General features: G+C 40.1%; 1 protein-coding gene across 1 annotated transcript in view; it reads left to right on the forward strand.

Annotated features, from left to right (window-relative positions):
• LOC128472928 (S-adenosyl-L-methionine-dependent tRNA 4-demethylwyosine synthase TYW1-like) overlaps positions 1–17520 on the forward strand; it is a 59516-nt gene that overhangs the window by 21639 nt on the left and 20357 nt on the right. The window contains exons 10-13 of the mRNA XM_053454912.1: positions 500–618; positions 2971–3080; positions 8531–8708; positions 10679–10814. Of these exons, the coding sequence (XP_053310887.1) occupies positions 500–618; positions 2971–3080; positions 8531–8708; positions 10679–10814 (543 nt within the window). The remainder of the gene's footprint in view (positions 1–499; positions 619–2970; positions 3081–8530; positions 8709–10678; positions 10815–17520) is intronic.

Raw genomic sequence — 17520 nt, forward strand, 5'->3', positions numbered from 1 at the left:
CCAAAGAAAAGGAGGGCTCTGCGCTAGCGTTCTTACAATGCATTAATATTCAGCTGTGATATTGGACTGTTATATTTGCTTTTTAATTCAGATACAGAGAAAGTTTAAAGAGCAAAATTATCCATTTATTTTAAAATTAGAGGTGAAGGTATTGCCTTTAATTATTGAACCCCCCTCTTCCATAAATGATGACCTAAAGTTTGCCGTTCATTAAATATATCCAACACATTAAAAAAGCAGCGTTTTGATGCCCATTGTGGCTCGATCGTAAATTATATGTCGCATGATGTGGATATTCTAGTCTTTACTAGCACAGATTTATTGGGGCTTTTACAGTAAGTGGCCTTGTGCTGTAGAGCCAGTTGTAAATTCATTTTGATATCTGTTAGCCACTGTAGCTTTTACTGTTTAAATATTAATGTGGGTAGAATGTTCTTCTGAATAAACAATTGTTTTGCGCTTGATCCGTTTGAGTTCTTTTTATTTTCTTATTTTACAGTCCATGCTACGGGGAAGAGGAGGATGTTACAAGCACACTTTCTATGGCATCGAAAGTCATCGCTGCATGGAAACAACTCCAAGTCTGGCTTGTGCCAATAAATGTGTATTCTGCTGGAGGTAACCTTTCATATAGCGAAAGAATATTCGTTTAGTATAGGTCAGCCACGAGTACATATTTATCATATCGGTGAGATGTTCACCGCGTTCTGATGTTCACAGAAGGGAAGGTGTCGGCAACTTTGCTCGACTCCTTGGTTGACCTATGGAAAACCTTTTCTGAAGACGCAAAGTAGGAAGCTATTTATAAGGCTGTTGGCCAGGTATAAATAGAGCCAAATAAAACAAATTGTTCTAGCCTCCACTGGAGGGAAACTGGTCAGAGGTTGTCGAGGAGATCCAATCCTCTCCTCTTCACTCGCTGTGTACGGATAGGCGATGAAAAACATGCGTCCAGTGATGAAAAACTGGTATTTTCAAGCCTTGTGAGATGTAGTCTCATTCTTACGCAGAGCTATTTATATGTGTAGCTTGTGTAGCTTTAGCAATATATTATGTATATAATAATTTATCTCGGGTTTCATACTGAACACTGAAATAACCAAACAATAGTTTTCATGTGATCATCCCGAACCAGGATTTTATGCTGTAATGGCATCCACGACTTTTGTAATGTAGCTATCCAGCCTGGATGTAGCCTGGATGTAGATTTGAAGCTATGTAAACATATTTATGTAGCATCAGCAAATTCTACAGCATTGTAACAATAGGTTGGCAATAAGATTAACACACCCAGACATTATTGAAGGAGAAGGGGGCCCTGCTGTTATAAGTGTACGCTCTATTGGATTATTTACAACGTATGTGATTGATGGACTGCAAGTAACTGCAAGATAAAAGTCAACTCTAAGATATTTTCTTAACTTTTTTGGTTCTTTGGGGTATTATTCTTATTCACAGGCATTTATATGTTTTGTGGCAATTATGAAACATTTTTTTAGCCTATTTTATATTTACATTATTTTTATATGCGTCTAATTCTATTTTCCATCAGGGATATGTTGTTGAGTTATGGCTGTGGAGACAATTGTAGAATGGAATGTAGTTGTTCACCAAGTGTTAAAACGTAGTAGATATGGTAGTAGATATGTGGAATAACCTTTCAGTCGAAGTAGTACAGGCAAACATAGTAAAGGAATTCAAGAAAGATTGGGATGTACATCACTTGGTTGGGATCTACCGTAACAGTCTGTTTCTATGTTTTTATATATTTACAATCAATATTTTTTTTAGTTTAATTTCAGCTAGTATTTTAATGCACTCCAATTTTAAGAATAGGTAAGAAAAGTTGCACCATGACCAGCTGTTCATCGTTCTATATCACTGCAGTGTTTGGCAGGAGTTTAGCTTCTACTTAGAGATGTTTATGTAAATAGCTGGTTTTCCTCTGCAGTGTGTGAATTCTTATCGATATGGAGAATCCATGGTCCTATAAATAAATGAAGTGCCGGTTAGCATACCAGTTTGACAGCAGCCTCCGGGCAAAAGTCATGTGAGAGCTATGAGAGCTGCTGATTTTACTGGATGTGCTTTACCAACTGCTTTGGAGTATGTCTAACCGTTCATGTTATTGCTACGGGGTAACCATTAGGGTGTGGAGGGGATCTGATAACACCGATAGTTCATCACTAGGATGCATTGATCAGCACTGGGAGGCTTGCAGCAAGTTAGTTGAATAATAACTCATTGTACTCTGGTCTCGTCTTTCATCGTCATCTCATTGCTCTGTGTGGCATAGACCCAAAATACCATCGTGTCGATTTGAAAGAATGGATATTAATCCATAGTCCTGTTTTTTAATAATTGACCGTTTGTGTACGGCTCTGACTGCAAACCACTTATTTTAAATAAACGCATTGTTGCATCTGTGAAACAAGCAGATATCAAAATAGATTTTTTTCAGCAGGTTTTGAATACACAGAATTGTAAAACTTTTCTGGTTTTTCTACTTGACTTTCAAAGTTAAATTACAAGACATATTGTGTAAACCAGAAAGTGTTGGCAGATTAATTTGATGTTTGCCAATATACATTTTTTTTGTTTAATGAATTGGAGATGAAACTAAAGCAATAATAATGGAAGCATTAAAGGGGCAGATTAATGTTCCTTACAGCCTCACTAACATAGAATTTATTTTAAAGTACTTTAAATTAAAGATCCGTATAATTTAAAGAGACCTGTCTACTTTCAAATGGATTTAAGTGCATGTGATGGCTGTCGTGCCCATCCAACTTTCTCTACTGTCTTCAAACACCGTTAGCAGTCAAGATGCTGTCAACAGTGGTTTTCCTTTGCAAAGTTGGCTATCTATACTCAAATATTGGGAGCTCCAAAACATGTTTCTAATACTAGATAAAACAGATTTTTTTGGACGTGCAACATGTGTTAAACATCTTGTGTCTTTTTTTCCAGACATCATACAAATCCAGTGGGAACAGAGTGGAGGTGGAAAATGGACCAGCCTGAAATGATCGTAAAAGAGGCTATTGAGAACCACCAAAATATGATTAAGCAATTCAAAGGTATAATGTTTGTCAAATCATGTCCAACAAGGCCTTTTCTGTTTGATTTTATACACACAGTACTGTTCAACTCAACACAGAAACATAGAATTTGGGCAGACTAGATGAGCCAAATGGTTCTTGTCTGCCATCATTTTGCTGATGTAAAGACTCCGACCTTAATCAGTCCTTGGTCTCATCTTTGTTCAAAATAGTTTTATGCCTCTCCCATGCCTGTTTGAATTCCCTTACATTATTAGCCTCTACCACTTCTGATGGGAGGCTGTTCTATTTGTTTACCACCCTCACAGTAAAGTAAAACTTCCTTACATTACATCTATACCTTCTAGTTGTAAATTATTATACTTGGCCCTCAAATAAGGTAAAATAGTTGTAAAGTGTATAAGGCAGTTAACCTTTCATCACAGGGCAAGAAGGACATTTGAAGACCTTGACCTATTGATGATCTCATAATTAAGCAAGAAAATATTGATTGCTTGAAACTTGGAAAGATTTTCTTTCTGGGCTGAGTTTGGATAATTAACAATACTATATATATATATTTTGCTAATTCTATACTTTGTGAACAGTACATAAGCAGCTCTTTAAACGCATCACTATTTTTTTTAATTTTTTTTAAGGTTATTTGGTAACCTAAAATGCATATTTTTTCCTCCATCTCCTCATGGCAAATCCTAAGGGAAAATTCCTAGGATTTAGCAATACATAGTTCTACTTTTATTAGTCATAGGAGAGGTTGTAAACATTAGTGTTGAATGGCTCATGGCAAGCAATGTCTACCCAGTACAATAAATATTTTTCTGTGCATCTTAAACAGTACATTTTTATTTTCCGTTATATATTGGGTTTCATCGCATCATTAAACATTTGTTATTTCCCACTTTACCTTGAATAAGAGTCATATTATAATCTAGTGGGAGATCACACATGGTGCCCATTAAGGCAGATAATATAATAACAGATTTAAGAATAGCTAAAACAGACAGCGCATGAAATTAGAATAATCACAGTCTGATGATCAACCATACTAATGGCAGTGATTCTCCTTTTATGTTGTAATTCTTTATTTAAGCATCACCTAGATGACATTTTTGCTTAGGTCACACTAGGGCTGAAACAACGAATCGATAAAATCGATAATCATGAAAATCGTTGTCAACTATTACTCTGAAAATACCCCCTTCTTATAATCCGACCTCGTATAGAGGTTGGATAAGAACGCTAAGATCCAGATCCCCCCGCAGCACTGCAGGGGACCTGGATCATCCTCTCTGGCGGCCGGGCGGCGTCTGCGCGATGCGTGCAGACATCCTCCGCTTTTGCCCTCCACTTCCGCCGGGGCTTATATGACTGAGTGCCGGCGTCACATGACCTTCCGGTGCTCCATCATAGAAGCACCGGCAGAAGTGGAGGGCAGAAGCAGTGGTTGTCTGTGTGCCCTTCACTTCCTCCGGGGCTTCTGCGATGGAGCACCAGCGTCACATGACTTTCAGGTGCTCAGTCATAGGAGCTCTAGCAAAAGTGCCGGCCAGCAGCAGAGGTTCACCGGCTGCCCCCCACTAGACACCAGGGAGAATGGGGGGGGGGAATAAGGCATATCAGGGGGCTTAGTGGCTTATAGGAAGGTATAAAGGAATATCTAGGGGCTATATAGCATATCAGGGGGTAGAGTGGCATATAGGAAGGTATAAGGCATATCCGGGGGCAGAGTGACATAATGGTATATAAGGCATATTAGGGAGCCGAGTGGCATATAGGGGAGGTATAAGGCTTATCTGGGGGGGGGGAGTGACATATAGGAAGGTATAAGGCATATCTGGGGGCAGATTGGTATAATCGGATATATGGCATATTAGGGGGACAGAGTGGCATATAGGAGGGTATAAGGCATATCAGGGAGGCAGAGTGGCATATAGGGGGGGTATAAGGCATATCAGGGGGCACAGTGGCATATAGGAGGTATAAGGCATATCTGGGGGCAGAGTGGCAAGCCTGGGGTCAGATGTGCATATCAGGGGGGCAGGCTGGCAAATAAAAGGAAATAAAAACAAGAAATGCCTTCTTGTACCGCCTTAAAATATAGCTGTTATTTTTATATCAGTAAAATAAGGGAATTTGGGAAATTCCATTGTAATAGACACGAAAGGGTTAATGACATTAACGTAAATAATCGGATGTTTGTTTTTAACACCCAGTTTGTTCATTACATTATTTTAAATAACCAATTTTTTTTTTATTTTTTTTTTATCCGATTAATCAAAAAAAATAATAGATTATGAAAATAATTGTTAGTTGCAGCCCTAGGTCACGTGCGTCTTAATGTACATAGGTGAATAATGGAGAAAAGTGCCAAGATATTAGTCGCTTGCCTTGGTTAAAGAAAAGATGTCCTTCATAGATGAATGCTATAATAGCTTTAAACGTGACATTATGATAGGAATGTATACTCAAGCTTTCATGTATTGGTCTGTAAATTTAGGAAGTGGTTGACTGTGGTCTTTTTAAACCTATCTTTCTAATGAGACAACATTCTTGCAAGGTTAAGAAGAATGTTTCTTTTAATTGTAATCTGGTCCCGGGAACAGCCAGTGATTTTTCTAAATGTATTAACTAACCAGCTGGAAACCAATAATGTTCCCTAGTCCCTTATTCAGTAACAATCATTTTTGTTATTGAAGAATAGCACATGGGCAGGGAGTATACTGTATGTTGAGAAGCAATCACTGCCTTCTCGCTGGAATTACAAAGCTATGAAACTGGGATGTCCTGGTGCCAACCTCTGAATTTACACACTTTTTTTTTTAACTGTATGCTTGAATTCGTGCATTTAATAGTGTTCATGCTTAAACTATTAAATGTCTGTTTCTGAGGAAGGAATGATCAAACACATGTTTGCATGTAACAGAGTACATTTAGAGACATATGGCTGTGGAAGTCAAGTTTCGTGTGTGTGTGTATATATATATATATATATATATATATATATATATATATATATATATATATATATATATATATATATATATATATATATATATATATATATATATATATATATATATATATATATTATATTATTACACACACACACGCTCTCTCACACGCTCCGTGATCAGTCTATAATTTTAATGGTATGCTTATTTGAGTGAGAGACAGAATAACAACAAAAAAAAACCCAGAATAGCGTGTTTCAAATAAGTTAAATTGATCTGCATTTTACTCAGTGAAATAAGTATTTGACCCCTTTTCAAAACATGACTTAGTACTTGCTGGCAAAACCCTTGTTGGCAATCACAGAGGTCAGACGTTTCTTGTAGTTGGCCACCAGGTTTGCACACGTCAGGAGGTCTGGAGATTGACTAGGCCGCTCCAGAACCTTAATGTGCTTTTTCTTGAGCCACTCCTTTGTTTCCTTTGCCGTGTGTTTTGGGTCATTTTCAATGCTCTGGCTGAGGGAAGGAGGTTCTCACCCGTGATTTGACGGCACAAGGCCCCATCCATCGTTCCTTTGATGTGAAGTTGTCCTGTCCCCTTAGCAGAAAAACACCCCCGAAGCATAATGTTTCCACCTCCATGTTTGACGGTGGGGATGGTGTTCTTGGTGTCATAGGCAGCATTCCTCCTCCTCCACGAGTTGCGTTAATGCCAAATAGCTTGATTTTGATCTCATCTGACCACAACGCTTTCACCCAGCTCTCCTCTGAATCATTCAGATGTTCATTGGGAAACTATAGACATGCCTGCACATGTGCTTTTTTGAGCAGGGGCCCTTTGTGGGCGCTACAGGAATTCAGTCCTTCACGGCATAGTGTTACAATTGTGTTCTTGGTGACTATGGTCCCAGCTGCCTTGAGATCATTGATAAGATCCTCCCGTGTAGTTCTGAGCTGATTCCTCACCATTATCACGATCGCTGAAACTCCACGGGGAGCCCCAGACCGAGGGGAAAAAAATTGCATAATCTATGGTGAAGGTCTACCATCTTGTCCCTGACATCCTTGGACAGCTCTTTGGTCTTGGCCATGGTGGAGAGTTTGGAACCTGATTGATTGCTCCTGTAGACAGGCATCTTTTATACAGGTAACAAGCTGAGATTAGGAGCACTCACATCTTATAATTTATTTGAAATGCGTTATTCTGGATTTTTTGTTGTTGTTCTGTCTCACTGTTCAAGTACACCTACCATTAAAATGATAGACTGGTCATGCTTTGGTCGGTCATTTCTTCAGTGTTGTCACGTGAAAAGATATAATAAAATATCTACAAAAATGTGAGGGGTGTACTCACTTTTGCGAGATACTGTATATATAATACTTTAGAGCTATTTGTGCACTAACTACAGATAAATAAACCTGTATACCATACCCACAACATTTCTATTCATACACAAACCTCTCCCTCTGCGTTACTGACTGTAAGAACGGTTTATTCAATAAAATAAATACTTTTCCTTAATTGAAGAAGACTTTCTCTGAGTGGTAGTTTTGGTTACACGACTTTATATCGGTGAGGTTTATTTGGAGTGCAGTACACTGAAAATACAGTGATCTGCTTTGCTTTTATTTATTTTTTTGCAGTATGTCAACTTGGTATAATAAGGTATAAATATATAAGAAAGAAGTGTCTGATATTTAGCTCACTTCTGTTTTAAAATGTCAAAATAGTCTTCTGTATTCTTTCTGGGCATAAAATAGACTCAGTTTCAAAAATTTCCTTCTGCAGCACTTGCTAATAGTACAGCGGAAGTGATAAATCTACGGTATTTTCTGTCCTGAGGTAAAGAATTAGTACCACTTCTGGGATCTGTCTCAGCATTGGTTGGTGAATCAGATAAGCTGCTTCTAAGTTCTCATCCCTTGGGGTAAAGTGGTTTGTTAGATTTATTAATAACTGTCAGGCAGGCCCACATTAATGTAACTGATGAGTGGTGTCCTATTGACTTGATGCTCTGAGAGAACCACAGAAGCCTATAATTGATTGAACCTTTGCTTGTAATTTCTTTTTTTTTTTTTTTTTTTTTTTTTTTACAATACAGCCAGAATGTTGTAGACTCCATACACAAAGTTCCCTTTTCAATCCCATCATTATCAGCAGTGCATAGTGACCAGGCCGGCTAGGTGTTTATTGGCAGGTTTGGAGAGAAGCAGCTCATCTGCCACAAAACTAGGGGCTGATCACACTGGTGGTCATCAGACCTTGTGTTGCTTTGCTGCTCAGTGGTTGGCACTGTTGCCGTTATGTTATACTAATGAGAGAGAGCCAGTGGCACAATTATTTTTGAAAGCCAGAGGTGCATATTGAGTTCTTTAAATAACGATAGATACAACGCATGTGCCATGTTTTAGAAACCATATAGTAGAAGACCTCTTGTTTTGTTTTGTTACACAAAATTTGCACTATTTAGCCTTTTAGTAGATCTTTGTTTAATGTATTTGGGTTAATATTTTCAGGTGTACCAGGAGTGAAACTGGACAGGTTTGAAGAAGGGATGGCTGTCAAACATTGTGCACTGTCCTTGGTTGGTGAACCGATCATGTATCCAGAGATCAACAGGTTCCTTCAGCTGCTTCACCACAAGGGAATATCCAGCTTTCTAGTTACAAATGCACAGTTCCCCGAGGAAATAAGGTAAGCACCTTAAACTTAATCCACCTCTTGTCAAATTTAAGAGTTTGGCTGTTGGCAAGTACCATACTGAAATGTATTTAGGTGCCACATGATTGTAATATTTACATGAGGGATGCACCGAAATGAAAATTCTGAACCAAAGCTGAAAATTCAGGATGCACTTGGCCGAAACCGAAAATGACCCCCCCTTTAGAAAAGAAAAGAAAAATAAAACACACTTTTATTTAATATAAGTAACACACTAAAATTGGAAAAAAATAGCAAATAATAGTAAACTCAAACAGCAGTTTTATTTATATATAGATATATAATAATTATATTAACTTCAATTAAACTCCTATAATGCGCAGGCAGCGTGTGATGGCTGCCTGGGCATGATATGAGTCAGTTTGATTGAATGACACCATGAATGACACCATGTATATGAAATGTGGGGATAGGCTTGTAGGATAGGATGATACTCCTATCATACCCAGGGTCCAGCATGTACTGGCTGCCTGGGCATAATATGAGTTACATACAGCAGCCAGTACATGCTGGAACCTGGCTTGATAGGAGTGTGATCCTCTCCCAGAAGCAATCTAGAGCTTCCACTAAAGGTTCATGAACACAACACTCCTATCATGCCCAGAGTCCAGCATGTACTGGCTGTCTGGGCACGATAGGCGTGTGATTGCTAACAGCAACTGTTAACATCAGTCACACTCATCCTGGAACCAGGACATGATAGAAGTGTAATTTCTGCTAGCTTTTGCTACTGTGGCTGCTTGTGCATGATAGGAGTGTGATAGCAATGTGACTCCTATCATGCACAAGCAGCCAATACATGCACATAACCTACAGCCTCCCTGTGCCCCCCCACTTACACATCCATGCTATCACATACATATTCATTCATCACAAACATTCATTCCCTCATTCACGTATACTCATTCATACCTCCCACCCTTCCCTGAACTGCAGATCTTCCGGTGCCGCTCACAGACTTACGTAGGGGCCACTGTCTCCCTCTGTGTTGCTCGCAGTCTGTTTGAACTTCTCTTGACCTGCCCAGGGGAACCGGAACAGAGCAGAGTCACGTGAGGTGACGCGGCATTAACGCTCCTGGGTTCCCGCTTCCCCTCGACGGAGCTAGAGACGCTGCTGAGCAACACAGAGGGAAGCGGCAGGGCCCCTGCGGATGATTATTTTTGGTGTTTTTTGGTTTGTTTCGCCATTTAGCAGATAATGCCATACGTTTCGGCCACCGATATATCGGTGCATCCCTAATTCACATTGCGTGTGCTTAATGAGGTCATTGCCTAACACACTGTAGGAAAGAAGCCTTGATGTCTTCACAGATGAAGAAAAAGCAGTCTAAGATGGCTCCTGTTACACATTGTTGAAACCTGTGCTTGTGCTGTAGCATCCCACATTAAAACCGCATAACTTGTGAAAGTATTGTACCCTGCCGATGCACACTCTTTCAAATATACCACTCTTGGCAGTGTAGACTCTGTTGAAAATTAAGTATGTGTATGGGAAAGTCCAAGCTAATGATGTCTAGTAGGGTATTATTTGGCTGTAAACATGTTGTCCGGTAAATACATTCATTTAAGGAATGGCTTGATATACTTGAAATAGCTACCCCGAGGTATTGCAGTCTGTTGTTTTTACATTTATAGACAATATTGTGGTTTTGAAATGTAGCTCCTGCATTAGTCTTTTCTCCGTTCAGCACTTTGGAGAGCTCCTGCTGCAGTGCATTTGGGTTTCATTGTAATAATGGTTTTGCTTTTTACAGGTTTGTTTTAATGCGCTTTGATCACAAAATTACTTTTTTCATTGAGCTATACCTTTTGTTCAAAAGTGCCATTAAAGTAACCATTCTGTGCTTGATCCATCCTGTACACGCAGGTGCATAGAATAACACGGGATTAATAATAGTTTAAAATTCTCCACCTTTATCTCATTTCTAAATTATTTCCTAGGTGCCTGGAGCCGGTCACTCAGCTGTATGTGAGTGTAGATGCGAGCACTAAAGACAGCCTTAAGAAAATTGATCGCCCACTCTTCAAAGATTTCTGGCAAAGATTTCTTGACAGCTTGAAGGCTTTGGCAGAAAAGGTAAAACTTTTGTTTTTTTTTCCCCATGCATTGTTTTACTTGACACGAGTAGCTGTTCTTACTACCAACCTTCTCAAGGACACCTTTTATAAGTGACAGTATTTTAATCATCCTGTAAGTTCTCGAGGTCAGCTTTTGCTTCCATACCTACTCTCTGTTATGCCAATGTGTCTTTTCTGATGCATTATGCAGAACAAATAGATTTACACGTGTATGTGTTGCATCCTTCCTTTTCTCATTCTCTAATGTATTAAATTTTTTTTTTATGAAGTTTGCAGAAACCCTAATAGACCTGGTAATGCCAAATTACTGGACTAATTAGAGCTCCCCTGCTTTCATATTACCCAAATGAGCAGCAAAGTGAAGAAGTGGTCAATTGCTAGAGCAGGTGCATAGCTTATTATGAGATAATATGAACATAAGGAGGCCAATTTCCCGAGCTCAGCATGGGCTGCAGCGTATCTGACATCTGCTACAAAATGCATCATTATTTGTGTGGCTTCCTGACACTGTCTAACTTTATTTTTCACCAAGACATTGATTTAACTGCCTGAAGAACTCATTTAACAGTAGGTCGAGAAGAGGAGAATGTGTGCTAGCCAGGCTATATACGGTATTATATTATACATACACACAGTGTCCTTTCCCTATGTTTAAACTGTTTCACTTAAAGGGACACCAGTTTCCCAGGCAGCCTTCTGAACAATGAATGCAAATTAATTAAAGATATAGGAAGTAGAGGTACAAATGGCTTACCTTTGGAAGGAGCTGCAGCTTTTATGCTCATGGTCCAATGTTTCACACTATTGATTGGCTTGGAGTAGCCAATTAGTGGCACAAATGAGCTATCATTCATTACTGAAGCTAACTGGTTATATGAATATTACATGACAAATCAAATATCTTGAATGATCAACTAATTGGCAGTTGTAGGACAGATTGGTTTATTTTTTTTTTAAGAATGTGTTTTGCTTGGGAATAACTGAATGCTGGGAACGCTGTTGTCCGTTCATAACCCAGTATTTGGAGAACAGCGAGAGACCTGCCGCTAAAATTCGACAGCGAAGAAAATAAATTGCTGACTGGCAACAAGTATGTCTTCTCTTAATATTACTTGACGTGTGTCTGCTTAGCTAGACATTTCTGTAATCCATATTTTTTGCCTTACAGTAGAGGACTGCTTGGAAAGCAGAAGTATAAAAGTTAGGATAAATGTAGAAGGCATTTAGTGAAAGGCTCATAACTCCATTATGGTTTGAGATCATTGTACTAAATACAATTTAAACATCTGTTTAAAAGACAAACTCTTGCAATGAGAATTTTTTTCCACTCTGAGGAAATCACGGGTTGTTTTCTTTCTTTTCTTTATCTGGAACGGAGACATACAATTCTATGTAGAAATAGGCATAATGTTTCAATGGTGCTGAGAACTTTGTACTGAGCTAAACAGATTCCGTACAGTGAAAACTTTTTAAGCAAAGCTACTACTAGGGTCCCATAAGCGATACTCAATACATTCTTGGCTGTGCTGGTGCGTGTGTGTGTGCGCGTGTGTGTGTGTGCGCGTGTGTGTGTGCGCGTGTGTGTGTGCGCGTGTGTGTGTGCGCGTGTGTGTGTGCGCGTGTGTGTGTGCGCGTGTGTGTGTGCGCGTGTGTGTGTGCGCGTGTGTGTGTGCGCGTGTGTGTGTGCGCGTGTGTGTGTGCGCGTGTGTGTGCGCGTGTGTGTGCGCGTGTGTGTGCGTGTGTGTGCGTGTGTGTGCGTGTGTGTGACTTAAACATTTAAATATTAGATATGTAGGCTACTCAAAGCTCACACTCTTTTCAGCAAGTGCCTTTGTCGGGTAACTAGGCTAAACTCAAATGGCAGATAACATTAATTGGATTGCAAGTGAGATGAGAATCGATTGGCGAGTGGGTGTGGGGAATGCCAGTCTCTTGTCACAGGCAGAGAGGAAAGAGACCCAGGGAAGCAGTACTGCACCCGGAGACTCCGGATCAAACACTGAGAGTAACAAGACATTAAAAGAGTACAAAAATACTTCAGTGGTTGCCAGATGATAAACTTTGTTAAATAGCTCCGCACCCCAACTCAAGTCTTTAAAGGCCACAAACAGACCAGGAATTATGTGAATCATTGACAGAAATGATTCATTGAGATGCATGTGCTTTAGTTGGATATCTAAAACGTGTTGTGTGAACCGCTGCTATATTGTGCACTACACATAGAACGAGCTAACCTTATTGCTGGCTGTTTTATGAAATGTAACTTTTTATAAATTCCTTCTGCATCTTCTCCTTGCTGCAAAACACTCAAAACATCCATTTTTAGTAGCTGAGGAATTCACTTTTTCCCCCTTCATTTTTAAAAGCATGTTTTGGAATTCACGGTCTTCTCTTAGCCTGACTTCTCTGTGGACATACTTTTGTCTGCATTTGTAAAAGAGCCACGAGCTTTAGCTATAAACGTGTTTTTCAGCTAGTGAAAATGCCAGCGTTCTAACGTGTTTGGCTCTTTAGAAGCTGTTAGAATATTTTGATCTTTACGTTTGTGCTCAACGCTTTCATCCAGGTACAGTGTCCCACATTCATTTGAACAGCTTTCTTTATATCGCTCCTGGACTGCATGGTAGCTCATTATTGCGGGATTGTCAGTGCTAGCTTTTAGTTTTATATATAAACCCATCCATGGATCTTAAAGCCAATTACCTGGCTGGAGTTAGAAAGAACCGGTGTGTGCCTCCCTCCCCCAATGTATCCACCGCAAGGAAAATAACCTCGAGGTGAAAGTACTATACTTTGTTAGGACATCAGCAACAGGCATCCGTCTGTCTGCCTTTCAGCGGAAATATAAATATTTAAACTTTAACAGGGGACAATTCCTGTAACAGATTCAGATTTCCTCACACTGCTTCAGAGTCCTGTTTAGCCTTGTTTGTATAGGTTATCGGGCCTTTGCAGTCCTCTAATCTTGTATAACGAAGAAAATTTGGAATTTCTGAATTCTTAAACCTATTTTGAGGGTTTGTGCCTAGGAGTGAAGGAGCCCAGCTGGAAAACAGAAGATGCCTTGCCAACCCCTGTTAAATGCTTCTGGCAGGCGCCCCTCTTCAGCTGCTCTGCGACCCACCCTTGTTTCGTTTTGCTGCCCAATTGTTTAAGCTATTTTATTGGCTTAACCTTTTCAAATAAAATTACAAATACGAGACAATGATTTCTAGTCCAAAAGAGCTGACTTGCTTTAATTACACCTTGGCAGTTTAAAGGGACACTTCGGCCCTCATTCTGCAGGATCCCCACCAATACAAATAGCTTGTTACCTGGCCCCAGCTCCCTGGCTTGCTCATCTGCCCCTGCGCCCAGATTATATATGTGCTACAAATGGTGGCTTGCATGGAAATTCCATGGGATCTATCAATGAAAAGCAGAAAGTGCCCCCTTTTGAGATCATTGTAGACGTGAAAACAGGACCATGCGCTGGGTGGATTAATACAGCTCTGGAGCGAATATGGAAGTACCTGCAAAGTGCTTTAATATGCATTTGTTGTTGGTAAGGGTGTTTGGAACAATAAACTGTCCCTCTATTTAATTTTGTTTTTAAGCAGGAGCTTTAATGAACAACCAACCCAAAAATTTCATGCAATTCCCTGTCGCTTGATTTATTCTGGCAGAAAGCACAAAGCTACAGTAAAGGGATTTCTTGCTTTAGGTTTTGATGAGAATTTGAGTAGGTACCATCAATAAAACTGCGACATTGAAGACTTTATAGCTCAGTCTCCGTTCCAAAGTCCTTGTCTACCTCTTCGCAAATGCTTCCGTGACTTGTTGGACAAATGAATTTCAGTTCACAAACGAAAGTATATCTGCCGCTGCAACCAGAGTCCTAATTTAGGTGAACATTTTATATATATATTTTTTTTATTTTATCTTTGCAATTTGGCTGTCAGTGAATCAGAAACCCCCAACTTTTTTTTTTTTAGTTTCATATTTAGAATTAATAAGCTATAGGTACCCCCCGTTAACTCCCTCTTCTGTAACCCTTATTTTAATAAGGATATGGTGTAATTTTGTATGAACACAAATAAAAAAAAAAAGAAAAAAAAAACAAAAAAACAACTTAGCTGATGCATCATAATGTTTACGACGCTCTTGTCACTGGGAATGATCCTGTTAAAGCATACTATAGCTGACAAACAGTGGAAACGGAAGACTTGAATTTTTATTTCCTTTTTTATGTTGTCTATAATATTGCATAGCTACTGTGAGGGTAACATGCTTCTCTGATAAGGGTTTGAGTTAATCGTAAAGCTGCATATATTTCAGTGGTGTGGAATCGGCACGATCATACAAAACACAGCCCCTGTGCTTCCAACTGACCACCAATTTCATATACTAGTGCAGTACAGATTTTAATTTTTAGACCCAACAGATGTATGAGGATGACTTTTTGTTTCTTACAAATGAATAGGTCTCTCTGAGTGCCAAACATTGGTTTGGAGCAGCCAGAGACCAGATGGGCTTCTGTAGCTCATCACAAAGATATGTATATATATTATAGTTAATGGATTAAAATCACGTTCCTTAAAGAAATTAACGCTGATGCGGTGATACAACTCTTTTTACAATTTTTTTTTTTTTTTTTGCCAGTAGTACTTTTGTTGGAGTTGCTTCTTGAATTTGCGATTTGTGAAGGTCATTGTTGCCTTTAACTCCCAGGAGTGCTCTTTATGTTTGCATGGAAAGATTGTATGCATGATATTGTTGTAAATCTTCTAATGGCTTTCTACTTCCCTCTCGATCTGTCAAAACATGACAGGCCTTCCATATTGTGAGACCGTTATGTTTTTTATGACACAGGATGTTAAACCTTGAAGCATGGAAACCGGAATCATCTTTTTTTTTTTTGTTTTTTGAGCGGCCATAAATTTTAGTAAAATCCCTCTCCAGCGTACACTAAAAATCACCAGGCCAGCTAGATAATCGTGTGTTTCGGCAATTGGTTTGAAGTGTGGATATACTGATCTTATTAATGAAAATAACTTATAGTATGGATGTTTCAGAGAGACCATTGACCTTTCCTTTGTCTCTTGGGCCACGACTCATTGTTGTGACACGGATCTAATATTTTGACTTTAATGGAGTATCTGTTGGAGAGTTACATTTAACATTTTCTTTCTCTTTGTTATGCTGCTCGCTTCCACAGATTAGTCACAGAGGTATCGCAGGATCCACGTAAAAAAAAAATTGTTTGCAATTATTTCTCGTATATCTGATGCAGGATGTCCTGGGTTTTCCACTTGATAAATCCTGTGTATTATTTTTTTTCCAATGATATACTCTTCTGTCTGTATTTGTTTCTGATAATGTATTTTGTCTAGGACTGTATAATTAAAAGGAACCTCGGGTTCCAGAAGGATTAGCGCATGCTTTTCATTCCGCTATCATGCGTCACATTCAAAAGCTGCCAATATCTGAATGTTTCATTTCTACTTCCCTGGCTTTATTAACAAAGGCTTTTCATATATCCAAAGGCTCTGTGTTCGGTAGGACTCTGATGAGCAGCGATTATACGGTTCTGGTTCGTAAAGACTCACTAGTGCTCGATTGTCCATGTGTGATTTAGGGCTGAAACAACTAATCGATAAAATCGATAATAATCGATTATGAAAATCGTTGTCAACGAATTTCATCATCGATTAATCGGATCGATTTTTATCGATTATAAAAAGAGGTTTTTTTCAGAGCAAATGCTCTGAAAAACTCCTCTCTTTATATAATCCGACCTCAAACAGAGATCGGATTATAACACCGGAATCCAGATCCCCCGCAACGCTGCAGGGGACCTGGATTCTCCTCACTGTCGGCCGGTCTCTCACTTCCGTCTCTCTCCCCCCTCCCATAGACCCCTCTGACTCCTCCCCCCTCCCATACGTCACTCTGCCTCTCTACCCGGCACCGTTACTGAAGGCACTTTCCCTGCAGCTTCATAGAAGCCTCAGTGTAAGTGAAGGTGAGTAACGGAGTCTGTCTGTGCGATGCAGACCCCCACCGGCTAACAGAGAATCATCCTCTCTGATAGCCGGTGAGGGTCTGCATCGCACAGACAGACTCCGTTACTGCCCTTCACTTACACTGTGGCTTCTATGAAGCTGCAGGGAAAGTGCCTTCAGTAACGGAGCCGGGTAGAGAGGCAGAGCGGTGTATGGGAGGGGGGAGGAGTCAGAGGGGTGTATGGGAGCCACCCTCCAATACACCACTCTGGCTCCTCCCCCTCTCATACGCCACTCTGCCTCTCTACCCGGCTCCCTGGTGTCTTGTCAGAAACGGAGGTTCACAGGAGGCAGAGTGGAGTATGGGAGGGGGGAGGAGGCAAAGTGATGTATGGGAGGGGGAGGAGCCAACGCGATGTATGGGAGGAGGCAGAGTGGAGTATGGGAGGGGCCAGAGTGATGTATGGGGGGAGGAGGCAGAGTGGTATATGGGAGGGGGAGGAGGCAAAGTGATGTATGGGAGGGGAGGAGCCAGAGTGGTGTATGGGCGGGGGAGGAGCCAGAGTGGCGTATGGGAGGGGGAGGAGCCAGAGTGGTGTATGGGAGGGGAGGAGCCAGAGTGGTGTATGGGAGGGGGAGGAGCCAGAGTGGTGTATGGGTGAGTTATAGTGGTGTATGGGGGGTATTATGAATTTTTAGGGCATATAGGGGGTATAAGGC

This window comes from Spea bombifrons, chromosome 2, assembly GCF_027358695.1.
Source record: "Spea bombifrons isolate aSpeBom1 chromosome 2, aSpeBom1.2.pri, whole genome shotgun sequence".
Classification (NCBI taxonomy): domain Eukaryota; kingdom Metazoa; phylum Chordata; class Amphibia; order Anura; family Pelobatidae; genus Spea; species Spea bombifrons.